The following is a 19,279-nucleotide window of genomic DNA, read 5'->3' as shown; positions in this document are numbered from 1 at the left end:
TATTTCTGCACGGTTAGGAATCTAGCGCCACCTGCTGCTTTGGCATGTTCATAGCACCGTTTTCCTGCCTTTACGTGTGAACGGGATTATTTTTTAAAACGAAAACGGAAAATCTCCGTTTTCAAAAATACCCGTGTACGTGTGGACGTAGCCTCGGTCTCTGACTGGAAGCGCTAATTCGTCATTCGGCTTTTGTCAGACTAAAGTAACTGTTAAAACTGTTTGAAAAGCTAAGCTATACAACAAGGAGAGATTGAGAATTTCCTTTTAGTTCTCAGTTTATTTGATATTGACAAAAGTTAGTCAGTTTTGTCTGTTCTTCTGTAAAACAAACTAAGATTTATTTTTAGAATTAATACTTTGTTTCTAAGTGGAATTGACAATTTAGTCTGTTTCGTTTGTTCTATTTTGAAACTTAAACGCTTTAGCGGCTGCCTTTTGTGTAGTTTGCAATATTTGCCTTTATTTATCTGAAAAAGTCTCATGTTCCTTAAGTACATCTACCCTGTTGAACTTATTATGGGAAATAAATATTTAAATAAAAACAAGCTGCTGATTATTTCACATTTTACTTGTGAGCAACGGCACATTTAAATCTTACAAATATAGTTATTTGGCTTATATCGTGATAGATATCGTTATCGCCTGAAATGAAAAAAACATATCGTGATATGAAAAAATCTCATATCGCCCAGCTCTAGGTAGAAGTGATATTGTCTCATTTTGTATCTCATTTGAAAACCTATCAATGCACTAAAGTAGATATACTTCCCAGCCATAACACACACACACACACACACACACACACACACACACACACACACACACACACACACACACACACACACACACTGCTGAGACATTGTTTCACTGTACATATGCTCTCATCTACACTGCTATCTATTTATACCCAGCTGTGTTCTTCCGGGCTGCCATAGCTCTGAAAATTTTCTTTTGTCAAGTGCGCAGGACTTGAAATCATGACCACATATTAAACTTGATTATAGTTGTTGTTGAAACATTTCCAGGAAACATTCCCTGATTTAGGTAGGATGTTTTTCCTGTGTTTGGGTTTAATGTTGTTACTAATAGGGCTGGGCCATATTATACCGTTCACGGTAATACCGGTATAATGTTAGGCAACGATAGGAAAATGAAATATCGCGATAGAATGGGAGTAAAACGCGCATGCGCAGTGCCTTTGTTTTCATACGCACATGGCCGATTGTTGGTTTGTAAAAATGGTGCAACTTCCGTGATGTGGAACTGGTTTGGTGTTTGTCCGTCAGATACACAACAAAGCACATTTTTTTGCAGAACATGCAAGCGGCCGTTGTTATTGTCGTGTTTGTCGGACTAAGATGCTCTTAAATCTGGGAGTAATCTGGGTCCCAAACTCCGTATATTTGACTTCAGGTCAAACAACACTGCAGCATCACTGAGAGTTGAAAACTGTCTAAATTCTTTGATCTTTAATAAAACGATCAGCATTGCTGCTTTACCAGGTGTAACTATAAAGTTTAACTTCCAGGCATCCATGAAAACAAAAGTTATTACATTTAACGGAGTTAGAAGTTAGCAGGAAGCTAGCGGAAGTTAGCTCGCTAGTTTCGCTAGTTACCTAAGCATGATATAGCATGTTCTGACTGAGAGATTTCTGAAAAAATTCAAACGTACAGCTCTGCTATCACTTCCAACATAAATGAAGACAGGAAACTAAACAGCAGTGACGTTTGTAGGGTTACTGAAGTTGGGCTAGCTGGTATATAATGATGTGCTACGTGATCGCTAGCAACACAGCTATGTTAGCATAACATAAACAGTGAAGCTGGAGGACGAACACTAACACTTTTCCACTTATAAAAGTTAACGTGAAGGTTCTTCATGGTTAGAGACAAATGCAATCGCATGGCAGGATGCTGTAAACGGACCAAACTTCAGTCAGGAGAACAACTGAGATAATCCGTCCACAATACGAGGTTAGTCATTAATATACTGCAACAACATGGGAATAGCTCAGCTGCCAGAGAATTCAACATTAATGAATCAATGGTACAGAAGTGGAGGAAGCAAGAAGAATGAGTTTAATAAAGTTTGATTTATCTGACTGCTTTGTTTCGCTTAATGTGCCTTATAATCCCGTGTACCTTATGGTCCGAAAAATGCATACTGCACACTGCAGTTTAATGTTGCAAAGCACCTCTTTTTAACTTCAGTGGATATTATACATGGTTATGCTCAGGATATGTCAGCCCATTTCTACTGGAAATGCCTTTGGGTTAAACTTTCAGCAAGGAATTTGCATTTGCACTGTTACATTTTTATAAAGCTTTAATGTACATAAAAACCAGCTTCTTGTTTACGTGAAAATAAATGGAAGGTTGTCTTTTTGCGCTAGTAATGTTGTGGAGTTGTATTTTGTCTCGCATCAATTATATCATCGGTTATATCGTTATCGCAAATTTTCAAATATATATCGTGATAAATAATTTTTGGCCATATCGCCCTGCTCTAGTTACTAACATTGGCTAAAGCCAGCTCCTGTATAATCAACTATCAAAGTAACACAGGAAATTAATGTGTTATTGTCCAAACTCTGAATAATAACGGCTAGAAATGTTAAAGCTGTTTTATTTCCTTTGAAGAGCTCATTGACCTGTTAATAATTTCTTTGCCACAGGGCCTCACCGGTCCTTGATCTTGAGAGGCCATAAAGCCAGGAGAAAAGATTGTGAGCAAAAGGATGGCTTCCTGGCAAGTATTCCTGTGGCTCAGCTGGGAAAAGTCTGGGGGAAAAAAAACCCAAAACAACAAAAAGGGGCAGCACCAGCAGTGAGTGTAGCTGCTCCATGCCCAAATGGTCAGCTTACACTCGCAGAACTAGACCAGTTTCAGGCTGTAGTCTCACCCAGTTAACTCTAAGACTACAGCCCTACTTTTCATGTCTGGTATGCACTGTGGATAGCTCGTTTGTAGCATGATAAAAAGTTCAGTATTAATACATGCAAGTTTATTGGTGTCCCTAAGGAGAAAGGCCTTTACTAGGTGTTTTAATCAAGACTGAAGGCAAAGTCCATTTCTTGTTTTATTGCTCCTTGTATCATGATTGACACCATAAGGGGACTTTTTCATGATTGCTCTTATTTATAAATTATAGGGCAGTGTAATAAAAGAAGGGTTGTTCCACTTTATTTTACACATGTCACCACATCTGAAACTGTATTGTAATCTGAGTTCATAGTGCACTCCATCCACTTGTATGAACATGACGCAAGTTGATAAGCATCTCTGTGAATATGCAGTTATTAATGTAAATACATTGACCAACATTTGGCTCAGTGTTTGTTTAGTTTGTACAGAGTACAATGTGATAGCTTGGGTTTCAGGAATACATTGATTTTTTTTATTGCCGAATCTAGGATGAGCAGAACTCAGAAAAACGCAACATGCCGCCTCATATTTTGTTTTTTCTTCATCACATTGCATTGATCTGCAGCGATTACCGTTACATACTGGTAGTGGAGGTGCATGCTGTTTTGAGTCCTTGAAAGCTGAATTTGAAATTGTGTTGCTTATTTAGGCAACCAAATGATTATTACATGTAATGTGATCTGTCAGCTAGATTTTATTCCAGCATAACCTTCATTAGACGTACGAATAGTTGGATATGCTTTACTTGTAAACATGCATCTGAGACTTCCTTATTAAGTTATTTGTTGCATATTCATATCTCTATTTTGTTTTTGTGATCAACTTTTGTTTTATTTTTCCACTTTGTAGTCATGAAAAAATGCATCTCTTCAGCTCAGGGAAAGTGTGTGTGTGTATGTGTGTGTGTGTGTGTGTGTGTGTGTGTGTGTCTTTAGTCACTGCTCATTAATGTGTATAAAGAGACTGATAACTGTGCTAATCTGAAAATGCTCTTTGTGGCGTTCTCTTATCTCTAAATCTCTCCTGGTTGGACTTGGTTTCTCTCTAAATCTTCTTGCCCACCTGCATCTCTGATTGTGTCCCACTTTTAGTCTCATTATTTCTGTCTGTCTACCTTTTGTCCAATCTCCTTCAATTATGAACACCGTCTATTCAGAGCACACAATAGTTATATGGATTTTTTTATTCTTCCATATAATCATGAAATTGTATTAAATGTCACCACATTAAAACAGAATTCTTTCTTTCTGTCTGTTCACAGCTCCACCACCAAGCAGATTCAACAGGAGAGTGTCGGGTAAGTTCACCGGCGTGTGTTTGTGTGTGTTTGACGTCATGTCCCCCAAGTGTAAACCACACCATTGGCGACATTACATACATCACTGCCAAAACAGCTTACCAACAGTTTATTTGTGTGTGTGCGTGCCTGTGGGGCTGATTAGTATCTGCTTTTGCAGTAGAACTGTGTTTAGGCATTTTTTGGGGGGGGTAATCACTGTATTTGTGCACGTCACAAATGTACAACAGTGTTAAGAAGCTTCACTGTGGTGTGTTTTGGGTCTTGTGTGTCTGCCTCGTCTCTGTTTCTGTGCTTTAGCGTCTGTGGTTTGGTGTGCGCTGTGCTCTTGTTTTCTCACGCTCCGTCATACTTCTGTAGTGTTTACACGAGTGGCTGAATGTCGTCAGCCGTCACAGAGCGCTGCACTTTGATTAGGCTCTGGGTGTGTCCCCTGATGTTTATCTGCACTGCCTTTTTATCATTACTGACCTCCTGTCTTTACCCCAGTCTTATGGTTTCCTTGGAGAAATTGCACATTTTAACAGAAAGTGCACATTTTAGCAACTTTATTTTCTTTGTTTTTTCTTTTCTTTTTTTAAAAGCTAATTTAGAACAATGACATTTTGCTGCCCAGAGGTCCTTGTTGCTATGATTTGGTAAACAAAACTGTTCAAATATTCTTTGTTGACAAAGATACTGTGTGGTGCCACAACCTTTGTTGTGGTAATGTTGTAAGACACGATGATCCCTTCTGATCCATGAGGAAGAATTGCTTTAATATAACAACAAAGATGGAGCGTCACTGTGCTGCTTGTCATGTTTCCCAGAGATGTCACTGCAAAGATTCTTCAGAAACGAAGGCCCATGTTTGTAGTTTTCTTTTTCAGGCATTTGTATGTATATTCAATGATGGCTTCATTTTTTTATTTTTTTGGCATTTTGGTTGTGATATACAGTCCTTTGCAAAAGTCTTGAGCTCCCCTTGTTTCTTTATATTTTACGAGGAGCCACACTTTTTTATTTTTAAAGTAGTCTTGAGCAGTAGTTCTCTTTCTAAAGGTCTTTCAAAGGTTTTCTTTGGATTTTGGCTGCTTTTTCACGCATTTTTAGTCCAACGTATGTACCTGGCCTTTTACACAGGATGCTTTTCTTTTTTTTTCTCTCTCTCTTTTCCTGCCTAGAAATCCCTCAGGAATTAATCAGTTCTGTATCTACTAGGGGTGCAACGATACACAAAATTCACGGTTCGGTTCGGTTCGATACTTTGGTGTCACGGTTCGATATTTTTTCGATACAAAATAAAATGTTCATGCCTTTCTAATTTGTCATTTATTAAAATTATAAATATATATTTTAACTCAAAAGTACAGTTTTTAAATTTAACCCTAACCCTTGTGCGTGTTTTTTATTTTGACAGCGAATGCGCACCTGCGGACCACTTATGTGCAGCCCTGGTTATTTAGCTCATCATATCGCAGCCACAGAAATTCTTTTGTCCATGAAACCATAAAGCTGCACTTTCTTTTTGCCTTATAGTCTGATTTGTCATAACTTCTCCGTTTTGCGGTAAGCTTTTCTTTGGCTGTCACTTCTTCACCCTGACCTGTCTTATTTGGCTCAGCAGAACTAAAATATATATCCTGCTGCTTTTACACACGCACTCACATAAGCTCAGCGATTCTCTGCGCGATCAACCTCTCACATGTTTAAGCTTGCTGCGGGAGATTTCACTTGTCATGTTTGCATAGTAAGCTAACGATTAATAAGACGATGTCAGAGGAATTGGTGCACAAATTATCATCACTCACAGATCAGTGCTGTCGCTCTCTATACACAGTTCGCACGATTGCAAAGTGAAAGCAAAAAAACAAGCGCAAATTCAAACGCGATTTCAATATGTCACATATTGACAGTGGCTCACCGATGCCAATGACATATTTACCCAGCTACATTTCTGAAAGAATGCAAAAGCATTGACATATATTTTTCCTTCCTACAATAGCCCGACGGGCAGGGAAGAGATAGATTTTGGTAGCCCGACTGAAAAAATCGCTAGCTCCAGGACGTCGGGCTAGCGATATTGCAAGCCCTGTATCTGATTGAGGAATCACTCATCTTTGGAAAAGAGAGTTTATTACAGAGAAATGTCTCTTTCCAAAATAAAAGCTATACTATCCGCTTCTTCTGGGCTATATTCTCAGCAGCATAAGGAGAATCATGTGCTAACAGCTGTCTAAATGACTCGGCTAAAGTTAGTAGCATGCTTGCTTGTTTTTGTCTGCTTCCACTTGTCTTTGCACTAGGATGATGTCGGCGTAAATGTGCAGTCATATTCGTTGTGTTCCCACTAGTGCTTTCAGGTTAATCTCGTTGAAATGACCTTAACGCCACAACACGGCAAATCTCCGTTAACGAGCTACCGCCGATCGCCCTGTGCATGGGGCTAGACGGCCAACACGTTAACGAGCTAACTGCGCTAACACACTAGTTCCCACCCATGTAATTGAGCATTGCATGGCACATCCAACATACTGTTTTACTTTAGTCCATGACTCGCCTACCTTCAGGGTCATACGTCACATGAAAACCAAAATAATCCCAAACGCCAGATCTGAATGAGGGTGGGGGAGGTCCATGTTGCAAGGAGAGCTTAACTTCTGTCTTGCTAGCTTGCCCTGCTCTCTTCCTTCTGACGATGCTGTCTGTGTTGAGCGCTCAGTGGATCTGTGCTCGACAGTGCAGCCTAGGCGGAGTAGTCGAACGCAGATTCACTGAGCGCTCAACACAGACAGCATCGTCAGAAGGAAAGTTGATAAAATAAATTACAAATGTTGTATTGTTCGATACATATGCGTACGGAACCGAAAGCACTGTATCGAACGGTTCAATATCGATACGAATATCGTTGCACCCCTAGTATCTACACATAGCAGACAATCATTTTTCAATTGTATCCTGAGGCAATTTGTTACTAACAGCCTGTTGCAAAAACAAATTTGCTCCAGTTAAAAAGTTTAATCTTTTAAAAAATCCCAAAGAAGAGCTATTTGGAAAACTGTAGAAGTGGAGGATAAAGGAAGAGGTTATAGGCCTTAAAAAACACACACACAAACAAACAACAACTTACACCAGATGAACAAATATCCCACGAATCCCCAAATTTCACAAGAACTGGATTGAAAGTCAGTGGGGACAGGTCTTATGGCGTAATGAATCCAAATTTGAAATTTTTGTTTAAAATTTCTGTTGGTATTGATGGAGAAGGAAAAAGAGGTTCAACAATGTCTACAGCCATCTGTAAAACATGGTGGAGGCCCTGTCATGCTTTTCAAGCTGCACGTCAGTCAGTGGTGTTGAGGATCTTGTCAAAATTGATGAAATTATGAACCCAGAAAACTACGATCAGATTTTGCAATATATCTAAAAGGCAGCCAAAATCCAAAGAAATGAGTTATGTGTGTTTCATTAAAAATAAAGGGGTGGTCTGCCTTTAAATGAATAAGAGAAGAAAAGGGAGTAGAATACTGTCCAGAAAAGGTGTAATGATGTCATCCAACAGTTACACAAAAGCATTTACTCTTTGCTTTTCTAAATGGTGAGGTAGGTGTAGCATCCAAAACTTAATATGTGACTAATTTCACAAGGAGATTGTTATTTAGATACAAAGATGTTTGCCTAAAACCTTCTTGGCATTGTCTTGTAATTAGGATTCCTTAATAATTAGATTATTTTGTGATATTAAACCACTGGTCTGTGGTTCATTTAGTAACAGGCGTGATTTCACTTTCAGGCCGTCTAGTGCAGTGTTCGACAACACTTCCAAATAAGTTAATTAAACAAAGATGGGGCATCGTTTGTTGTGGCTTGGCACTATAAATCAAAATATCCTCTCTGTACAGTGATATTATGAGAGTCCTGTTTTGTATTGTAGCAGTTAATATGAGGATCTGCTCAGAGTTTCTGTCCGCTCTAATGCAAGAACAAATAGTTGGGGGGGAGAGGGCCGCTTTCCAAGGACGTGCTAAGTAAAGGAATTTCTGATGACGTAGTTTAAATTGTTAAACAAAAAATTCAGCCTTGGAGCTTTTAAACTGTGCTTTAAATCAAAAAATGCACTTATCATCATTATTTTCTTTTTTAATAATACAGCGTTTGGTCCAAACACTTGTATTTTGGGGCAGAAAAAGTAAGGAATAACCTATTTGGATGATCAATATGTCCATTACCTTTGTGGGTCTTGGGTGTGATGCCTCATTGTTTAAGATTGTGTTCTCACTCCTAATTAACTACCATATTCTGAATTAAAGAGCACTGAAACTCACACTTTTGCATTTTTATTTCTTCAAACTGAAACAAATGAGTTAGCACATTGACTCTCTAGAGATCACACTGCTTCAAACATCATTGTTATGACTGCTGGAAGAGAAGACTCTACTCTTGCGCGCACACACACACACACGGAGGCATCAATGTGTTTTGTGAGAAGTGGTGTCTCTCTCTACAGAGAGGGAGGAAACAGATAAATAGTGACTATCTAAAATTACCTTGTCAGTGTTTGTCATGCACTGTAGCAAAACATGTCGCTGCACATGTGTCATTTCCTCAATCCAGTGTCCTGCGGTCCTCTCTTTCCCTACGCTTGTGTGTAGAAACATTTGTTTGTTTTTCCTTGTCCAGAAGAATGTGATAAAATTGAATTATCTTACAAACATAATTATCTTACATACACACTTTTTGTTGAGTGGACTCTGGGCTGTTAAGAGTGGTTCATTTTGAAGTTAATTTAGTAAATTAGCTTACCGGTACCAGTTTACAATGTAAGGGACAGAGTAGTGTATTTTTGACAAGGTTTGTCATTTTTAAGGCAAGTTTTTGGTATGTTTATAACTTGAGGTTACTCTATTCCGTAACCCCTGTTCTCTGATAACATGAGTGAGGTGTCTCACTATGGCTGAGAGAGCGTTCCCCATACAGGTAAAAGGTGCAGCAGTGAGAGTTTGCAGCCATCTTTAAACCACGGTGAAGGCTTAATAGTGGTTTTGGGCTGCATTTCAGCCAGAGGTGTTGGGTCTTGTCAAAATGGACAAGAAGTTATGAAGAGTCACGAAAAATGCCATCAGATTTTGATGCAGCATACAATACAATACTATTTGGAAAGTGTCTAGTAACAGATTAATCTTTCAGCATGACAATGATCCCAAACAGACTTCCAAGGGAATAAAAGCATCCCTGGATACAAAATCCCATAGTGCAATGCCATCAGTCACAGTGGCTTTGGGACCTGAACATTATTGAAGCAGTGTCGGATTATCTTGACAGAAAACAGAACAAAAGTTAGCCAACATCTAAAGAAGAGCTTTGAATGTCCTTCAAGAAGCCTGGAGAACTATCCTTGAAGACTACTTAAAAAAAAATAAAAATACAAGAAAGATTGCATAAGAGAGTTCAGGCTGTATTGAAGAATATTTCCATGTATGTTTGCTTGTTTCAGTAAATCACTGCATGTATTTCCCATTTTCCTAACAAAATATAAATGAATGGGGATGGGGTCCAAACTTTTGCACCATACTGTAATTAATTTTTTAGTTGAAGTGGCTTAATGCTTACTCAGAAAGAGTAGTAGAAAACTGTATTTTTTACCTGGATTTCTTTGTCTGTAGTGTGTGCGGAACCATTAAACCCAGACGAGGATGACGAGGACACTGAACCCAGAGTGGTTCACCCAAAAACAGACGAACAGCGCTGCAGACTGCAAGAGGCCTGCCGAGACATTCTACTCTTCAAAACACTAGATCAAGTAAATCAGTCACACAAACAAACAAAACAAAACAGGAAGAGATGTGTACACAGATGGTTAGCAATGGATAAAACTATTTAAAAAAAAAAAGGGGGGGGGGGGGGGAAGAAAGGTTGAACAAAGAATGATTCCTGAAGGGATGCCTTCCTCATTAAACCTGTCAGTGAGGCCATGAAACAATATTTATTATTAACTTGGGTACAGTGCAGTAGAGTTACATGCAAATAATGCTATATTACTACTTGTGGTGTTTGTGTGTGCAATGAATTACTGACTCGTTTGGGTCACATAAACAGCACAGGTAAATTATGTTTCTTAAAGTCAATTGCTGTTGGGGTAAATCTGACATTGTGAAAAAAAATATTGTATTGTGGACTCGAAAATGGTCCTCTTCCTTTCCCTTGTGTATTTTCTAATACCATTTCCCTGATGGGATAATTAAATTTCTTCTTGTCTCCCTTCAGGAGCAACACACACACAGAAGCTAACTGAAATTATTGATGCACGAGCGCATGCGCACACAAAATATATTTTCCCTGTTACTCATCTTCCTCATTTGTGGCTGACATCCTTTTTCTGTTCCCGTATGAAGGAGCAGTTCTCACAGGTGCTGGACGCTATGTTTGAGTTGATTGTTAAGCCTCAGGAGCACGTCATAGACCAGGGACATGATGGAGACAACTTCTATGTCATAGAGAGGTAAGAAGCAGATGCCCGTGTCAGATCATTAAAACTGGGACTGTTTGTTTATTCAAATACAGCCTGTTTATTTAGGCTAGGCTGGATGGCAAAAAGGCCAGTGATGGTGTTTTACAGCATAACTGTTGCAAAAGACGGTGATGACCAGAGTTCCTGTTTTGTATATTTGAGTTATTATATTATACTGAAAGACCAGACAATATACATTTGTATTATTTAAACCAATGCAGTGCCATATTCCTGCATCATAATGTAGCATCAGTCTGTATGGAAAAGAGTCAGACAATTATGAGCCTCATAAAGTATAAAACAATAAATCCTTCCATTACATCCTAAACAACTGCAAACTAGATCTGACATAGTGATATCACTTAGAAAGTATATTATGGTAATTAAGAAATGAGTAGAAGGTAGTTTAAAAAAGCACGGCTGTTCTTTTAGAAATCAGTAAATAAGTTGTGACTGCTGGTCATAACAGTTGGGCTTGGGTTTGTGCATTGTTCAGGTTTGACAGGCGTGTGTATCTGTGTTTATGGTATTAGTGGAGCTGTGTATTTCACCTGCTGTATTGTTAATGTAAACGCATGGTGCGTTCACAGGTCTTTACATGCCAGGTTAAAGTTGACTTGCATTAAATATACCCTCTGCGTTATATGTAATATGGAAAAATGAACACATTGTGATTTGGAAAATTATAATTACTCATTCGTCTGCAGGAAGTTGTGCTGATTGCTGCATTAACTTTCTCAGGCCTTGGTGAAATACAAACATTTTAAGTTCATTTCAAGAGTTTTGTACTTTAAAATATGTTAGATGCAACTTGAAAGGTTTCCATGGTGATCTCGAAGAGTACAGTGCTCTTGTAGGATATAGCATCTTTGTCGCTTACATTACTCTAACCAAAGTGATTACTTAAGAATGACTTAGGGATTACTTGCACTGAAAAAAGCCTGACCTCAAGATGTCAGTTTTTAACCTCTACCACTGAAGAGAGAACAGACACTGTGTTTCTGGTGGCCTGCCAACGTTTGTCCCACCCTGGCCTCAGTTCATTCTTGGCATGGCTCATATCAGTGCAGTACAGCAGTGTAGTTCCACTCGTGTGCTATCGTTTCATCTGCACACACACTTTTAAACACAGCGTGCTCCCTGTACATGAGACATGCAGTGACCTTTATGAGCAGCATGCCTGCCTGATCATATACTATCCTGTGGTTTTTTTCCTAGCCTGTGCAAAGTGTAGGTGGCAGCTAATGTCACGAGCAGGGTGGGGTGTGAACATGGACACACAGAGAGACGAAGGGATAAACAGAAAAGAAAAGCAGTGAGGATAATAGGATAAAGCAACATTGCTTGTTTCCCATTTAATCTTTTTCGTATGTCACTGAGGCATATTTGTATTATAGACATCTCCTGCTTTCCTTATGGTGTCATATTATTAATCAGCTTAAACAGATTGGTCTGTTTCTGCTGTCAGCTGATTCTGAATGGCATAACTAAATGGGTTTGTGTAGCTGACGTGTGTGTCACTATATGGTAAATGTCCACTTAACAAAATCATAGACAGTCAGTTCTAAAGCCTCTAAGACAGGAAGTGGCTAGAAATCCTTCAGAGCTCCTCAAGGATGAGGAGTAAATATATAATGGGAGGAGTGACGTGAAAGATGTGAAAAAGGATCATTGTTGCTTTCAGCTGTGATTACTTAAAGTGTTATTACTGTAATCATTAAATTAAAAGTTTCAGTTTTGAAATCATTAAGTTGCGTAATCTTTCTCTCCTGCCTGGGTTTTTCTCATGAAAGCTGTAATGTCTTATATATTTTCAAATCACTGTGAAGCTCAGTGCCCAAAATAATTTTTTAATTCTGTTTACTGATATTGAGCATTTGCACCGTGTATCTAGTTTAAACATCACTGAAGGCTGTGCCCAAGGGTGGGCTTAGAAAAATTATGTACACATCCCCTAAGTGCAGGAAGAAACATCCGTTTGTCCTTGAGCAGCAGTTCCACAAATATACTCGTCGTTTTCTCATTTGCTGCAGTTTATCAAGAAAGTACATTTAACACTAGAAACACTTTGAGTTCAAAAGCACTGAACTACGCTAGTGTGATGTTATTCCTAGTGGTTGAATGAAGAAACAGAGGTGGTGAAAGAATCATGGCTCTTTGTTTATATTGACCCAGACATATTTATCCAAGCATGAAATTTATCAGTGGCCACCAGGTTTCACACCTGTTTGGTTGTTGAATAATGTGTGAACAACACATACAGATGGGTCTAGAGGGGGGAAGAAAAGAGAGGCTATAAAACTGTCGAAGTAACTTGCAACAGCTTTAATCCGCTTTGGCATGGATTCTACAAATCTATGAAACTCTACCAGAAGGATTTAACACATGTAATGCAAATACAGCTTTCGGATCTCATATCATATCTACTATCATTTAAATTTAATTCATTTTAAATTTTAATTTATCAATGGATTTGAATCACATCATAAAGCCATTCATTAACTTCTCTTGCCCTATGAATGGCAGAATGGTCTCACCATAGGATGAAGGTGACCACATCGAACAAGTTTGCATTGATTTGCAATGAACAGATCCACCAGATCCTTCACTGCTTAACTTTCTCACTCATCTGTAGCTACATCTTAACTTCAGGCAGCTGGCGAAACAGGTTATCATTGTTCCCTCTGTCATGATAATCCAGTCGACGTAAGCTAATACTCAGTCGCCACCGATAGGGTTTTATCCCTTCTACGCAGCCAATGGGAAGACTGGCTAGCCTACAAAATTAGGGGTTAATCCTGCCAAGCAACAACGCTGCAAATTACCTACTCCAGGTTTAATCCTCGTGCAGACAGAGAGGGAGAGTGGGCTTCTCAACTGAAGCATTAGTCTCAATGAGTCAAGTAGGCACTATAACCTTTTTTTATTAGACAGTGGGATAATATAACAAATCCAACTGTTTTCCTGTCATGTTTTCCTGCTATTAAATCTTTTACATAGTGGATTGCAAAACAGGATGCTTTGTAAAATGAAAGAATTTGACTGGAATGATTTGCAAAACATTTGAAGTACATTTAATTGGTAGAAGAACAACGACAAAACAGAAAATGGTAAAAGTGAGGAATTTTCTTGAGTTTGAAAAATATATGATCATTTTAAATTTGATGCCAGTACCACATTTTAGAAAAGTTAAGACTTTTGTTAATCACATTTTCTTTCAAACATGGTTAATGGTACTGTTGGAGTTATAATAGTGAAATGTGTTGTCATTCTCACTAAATATTTTTGAGCGGTTCGGCAATCCTCCGTGGTATTTTGCATTTCATATTGTACCAGATGCTTTTAATAAGCGACAGCTCTGGACTGCAGTCAGATCAGTTTATCACCCCAACACTCTTACTGTGGAGCTATAATGTTGTAAGAAAGTAGTTTGCTATAGTCAGGCTGATATAGATACAGCAGCATGTACTACTTCAAAATTTGCATTGCTTGTTCAGAGTCGGTGGTCCACAAACATATGTGAGCTAATGCCTAAAGCCCATAGAAATTGCCTATGCTTATTTTGAATGGTGCAGTCCTGATGGCACCTCTGTACCTAAATGAGCTTGTGCCCAGAGGATGTGTCAATTACACTTTTATTCATTGCTGACAGTGTTTTTCACACGTGTTCCTGAGCTTGTATGAACCCACTGATTTTTCCATTATAAAATCTTTTATGTTTTAAATGTAGTGCCTCCTCGGGGCCTTATGATTCTGCCTGTTCCCTATTAGTTTTCAGCCTTGTCCCTTGGAAACAAAGATTTTCCTTGTTATATTACACTGAGAGATGTATTACAAATTATTGAGCTTCTTCTTACACAGTATTTCTCAGGGAAATAGACACTTCTCCATCTTTACTTCCTCTCTGAGATGCTCTTCAAATTAAGTGAGTTCAGGTATTTTTTGCAGTGATACGTTTTCCCTGGTTATACCTGTGCGCGCCCATCAATCCATTTTAGATAGCTTCACAGAACATTGCAGCATCTTTATGTGCTTACATTACTGAAATATAGCATTGAAATGATTTGCAAATCAATGCATTCTGTTGTTTTGTTTTGTTTTTCTTTTTAAGAATAAACACAAGTCACCAAGTGTACCACACTATCACGGTCCTATCCACAGGATAGAGATGCTCTGTAAATAGATAACCATGTACACCATTTTGTAGTTAATAAACATTACTCATTTTGGGTGATCAGTGATGACTGTCATCAAAAAACCTCTTATAGCAACTAAAATGGTACATTTTTTCAAAGCTTGTGGAGAGGTTGAACACAGTCAGAGGAAGAAGCCATAAAATGTTTATGCAGATCTTGAATCACTTTCTTTGAAACTGCAGCTCTGTCCAAGTGCCCCACTTTTCTCACTTTGAGACTCTGCTGCTGACTTCTTGTTATTTCTAACCTTCTGTCAATCGCTCTCTCGCCTTCTCTCCAGGGGTGTGTATGACATAGTGGTTTCAGGAAAATGCGTGGGTCAGTATAACAATAAGGGCAGCTTTGGAGAGCTGGCACTCATGTACAACACGCCACGTGCCGCCACCATTGTAGCCACCCAGGACGGAGCGCTATGGGGACTGGTAAGAACTTATAATCCACTTTAAACCCTTTTCTAAAGCCACCACCTACATGAAACTCCATTATTAAGCATTTTCTAACTCCATTTTGTTCTTTGTTTTTCAGTAACATTTCAGTTATGACCTCTTTGAACTTACATCAACTGTTGTACATCTGTTGTAATAGTATAGCAGCCTGTACGGGTCTGTAAAGCTCAGGTTTAAGCTGTTTTCATTGAAAATTGTCTCAAGAGTATTGCACTGTGAAGGCTGGGAGCTGTTTCTGTGACTGAACACAGTTTAATAGGCTGTGATGCTGAAGCATGTTAAGAATGGACTCCTGTAATCTATGAATGGAGCCAGTGGCTTTGTAATGTCTTTTGCCGCTGCAGCTCCACCTGCTGGCCAAGCAGAGGAAGAACAATGTGACTTTTTCTCTATATGAGGTATTTGTTTATTAGAGACATTTTTCCTCTCCTAGGACCGTGCTACATTTCGTAGACTCATTGTAAAGAACAATGCCAAGAAGAGGAGGATGTACGAGTGTTTCATTGAGTCAGTGCCCCTACTCAAATCACTGGAGGTGAGTTATACTTGGATTGGTTTGAAATAAGCCTCATCTTACTCAGTTTAGGCCCCCCCACCCCCACACCCTCATATTAAAGAGTCTAAAGTTCAGCAGAAAGTATAAGAATGTGATTGATGAATCTGAGATGAGCTGGATTGACTTTGGGGGTATTTGCAACATTTTTGACGCATTTCTTCTACAATATTGCCATTTTCCCTTAAATGTTTGTCTTCTCTCTTTCCAGGCAACAGAGAGGATGAAGCTAGTTGATGTATTAGGAGCAAAGCAGTTCACAGATGCCGAACGTATCATCACACAGGTGAGAGATGCATTTATCAGATGTAGTTTCACGCTGCAGCGTTGAAGGTCTTTACATTCATATAGAGCATATATATATATATATATATATATATATATATATATATATATATATATATATATATATATATATATATATATATATATATATATATATATATATATATATATATATATATATAAGTGTCTTTTCTTTCTCCTCAGGGAGACAAAGCTGATTGTTTCTACATTGTAGAGTCTGGGGAGGTCAAGATCATGATGAAGAGTAAAGTAAGAAGCTCAACTTCTTTGAATGAATGTATTTTCAATGTGCATTTCTATAAGCAGAAAACTTAGGATCATACTTACTGGTTTAACAGTATGCAGTTAGACAAAAGCCTGATTATATTCTTTCACCAGGTAATTTCTGTACAGCACAATAGCAACCCACACTCTCCATTGAAATCCATCACAACACAAAAGCGTGTCCTCTATTTGCCTAGCAACTATGGGATTCATGATTGTCTGCTCAGTCTGCTGAGTGCCTCTTGCTTCGGGGTTGAGGCTCCTAACCTTTAATCCTGTTCCCTTTTCTCCTCCCCCCTCTCCTGCAGACGAAGGCAGACCACGCAGACAATGCGGAGGTGGAGATAACACGCTGTACCAGGGGTCAGTACTTCGGGGAGCTGGCCTTGGTCACTAACAAGCCCCGGGCCGCCTCAGCCTACGCAGTGGGAGATGTCAAGTGTTTGGGTAAGACAAAATATACTTGGACATCAATGCCAATCCTGCTATCTCAAGGATAGTGATAAGGAACTTAGATGTGTGTAACCCTTGTATATAGTTGGGCATCATATAAAATCTGTGAATGAGTAGTATTTAAACCACTCAAACTTTCAACAGGTCTGTGGTATTCATTTTCTACTAATTGAACTGTTACAAGCATTTTGGCCTGAGATATCAAGTGGCATTTGAATTTTGATTAATTCACGGCCGGCTGTTCATCGCCTTTTTTTTCTTTTTTCTCTTTGATTGAAGGTCATTGTGTCATTATTTTGCTTTTAAAGTGGGTACACTAATTCAGGCTCTTCAGAGTGTGTATGAGCAGCTCTTCAGTTTTGAAAATGAACAGGATTATTATTATTTTTATTTTTTTTAATAACTGGTTGTGTTTTTGTAGCATCCCTGTGGTTTTTATTTAGTTTTCCAGTCATCTCTGTTATTTGTTTTAATGGTGTATTAGCTCCACTCTGGGTTCCCCTGTTTACTCCTCTTTAGTGTTAACCATAAATACACTGTTAGTATACACTCTTATCCATCTTGTATTTCAGTGTATTTTCTGTTCCCTGACGGTACCCCAGCTTGTCTTGAACAAATGCTTGATCTTTTAAGAAGAGGAAGTGTCATTAATCTGTACTGCAGCGGCATATTCTGTCTGCTGTACTCCTGTCACTCTCCCACCGTTGTTAAAGATGAGCAGGACTTCAAAGGCCCCCTGGTGCCTGTAGTGCTGTTATGAACATGTATATCTGTCACAGTGCATCTGTGACAGATAAGATAAGCAGTCTGCTAAATGTATTAATGATGCATCAGAAACATTTCACTGATGACTGAAGTTGTTGTTTCATTCGGGATGAATGCTTATGCTCGCATTTGTCCTGATGGAGGTGAATTTGTCTGGTACTTTGGAGACCTCGGGGTTCAAGTGGGGTTCTTGTGAGATGTGTTTCCAGCTTGGCAGCTTCAGATGATTCTAATCGCAACTCTACTCGTTGCACTTGCGCCTCAGAAATACGTCTACCCTGATATTCTAATGTAGATGTTTGGGAAAGCCAATCCTTTATTTATTCTTTTCAGGAAATTTACATCACAAAGGCAGACAGCTTCAGCACAGACATAATGCCTCACATCCCAAACAGAAAAACTTTATCTATTCCTCATGGCTCCAACTTCCTGTTGAGCTGCACACCAAAGTATCTGTGGTTAAAGACTACTTCTGCTTCTGGGTGGTTATCGGTATTGGTTATGTCCTCCTCCTACCTCTCTTAAAGTCCACAACCATCCCCTTGTATTTGCGATGTTAAGATGGAGATGATTACATTCCCTCCAATCTACAAAGTCCTGTGTTTACATATATATGTAACTTTATGTGGGGAAACATTTCAACAGTACCCCTTGTAGACTGTTTAAATGTGTTGTGACAACTGAATTTAATCCTCAGATGTGTTTCACATCCATCTCTGTTTCTCTGTTTAGTAATAGACATCCAGGCATTTGAGCGCCTCCTGGGCTCCTGTAAGGAGATCATGAAGAGGAACATCGCCCACTATGAGGAGCAGCTGGTGGCTCTGTTTGGCTCCAGCATGGACCTGAGAGACTGAGCCTCCCATACCACCCTCCGTGCCTTCTACTACAAACACACATACAGACAGACAGACACACAGACATATGTCCTTTCCCACATCATGCAGTGGCTATAGAGACTCATAAGCTTTACACAGATGGTGCAAATGCATGAAAGTGTACTTGGCTCACCTCCAGGTATATAAATCAGAGTATGAACACACACTCCATCACACACACACATTCACTGATCTCTGTAGGCACTGAGAGACGCTCACTTAAGTCTGCTCACCCTCGTGCACAACCAGCTCAACAGACCCCTTGTTAAGCTGACTTTGGTTAGATATACACATACAGAGCTAGCTGAAGGCCACATACCTTGTTACTTGAGCCAGCTTCAACCTCTCAGTATGAATGCCTTTGCTGCAGTGACCTAAAACAGGTAAAAGCAGTGTAAGGACGTATAGTACACAAGCACTCCATACACACGTCCAAAAAGACACAGAGCTTCACATGTGCAGGCTTTGCATTCACGTGAGCACTTAAACAACTCCAAGTTGTTCCAAGCCTCAGCCAAGGACACATCAACCCATGGAGACAGACACACACACACACACACACACACACACACACACACACACACACACACACACACACACACACACACGGGTACAACATATAGGCAACCACAGTTGCAAAAACGGATACACTGTGGTAAAATGGAGATGAAAAACTTCCCTGAAAAGGAAAACTTCAAATTCA

The 19,279-nt window shown here is 39.2% G+C and overlaps 1 protein-coding gene across 1 annotated transcript in view; it reads left to right on the top strand.

Moving 5' to 3' along the window:
* prkar2aa (protein kinase, cAMP-dependent, regulatory, type II, alpha A) overlaps window positions 1-19,184 on the top strand; it is a 46,473-nt gene extending 27,289 nt beyond the window's left edge. The window contains exons 3-11 of the mRNA XM_080898717.1: window positions 4,193-4,228; window positions 9,871-10,007; window positions 10,600-10,706; window positions 15,192-15,333; window positions 15,791-15,892; window positions 16,122-16,196; window positions 16,400-16,465; window positions 16,789-16,927; window positions 18,431-19,184. Of these exons, the coding sequence (XP_080754843.1) occupies window positions 4,193-4,228; window positions 9,871-10,007; window positions 10,600-10,706; window positions 15,192-15,333; window positions 15,791-15,892; window positions 16,122-16,196; window positions 16,400-16,465; window positions 16,789-16,927; window positions 18,431-18,555 (929 nt within the window). The 3' untranslated portion in view covers window positions 18,556-19,184. The remainder of the gene's footprint in view (window positions 1-4,192; window positions 4,229-9,870; window positions 10,008-10,599; window positions 10,707-15,191; window positions 15,334-15,790; window positions 15,893-16,121; window positions 16,197-16,399; window positions 16,466-16,788; window positions 16,928-18,430) is intronic.
* Window positions 19,185-19,279: the final 95 nt, after the last annotated feature.

The sequence above is a fragment of the Rhamphochromis sp. 'chilingali' genome (assembly GCF_963969265.1).
Source record: "Rhamphochromis sp. 'chilingali' genome assembly, chromosome: 12".
Taxonomy (NCBI): domain Eukaryota; kingdom Metazoa; phylum Chordata; class Actinopteri; order Cichliformes; family Cichlidae; genus Rhamphochromis; species Rhamphochromis sp. 'chilingali'.
This window is presented reverse-complemented; position numbering and strand designations above follow the sequence as displayed.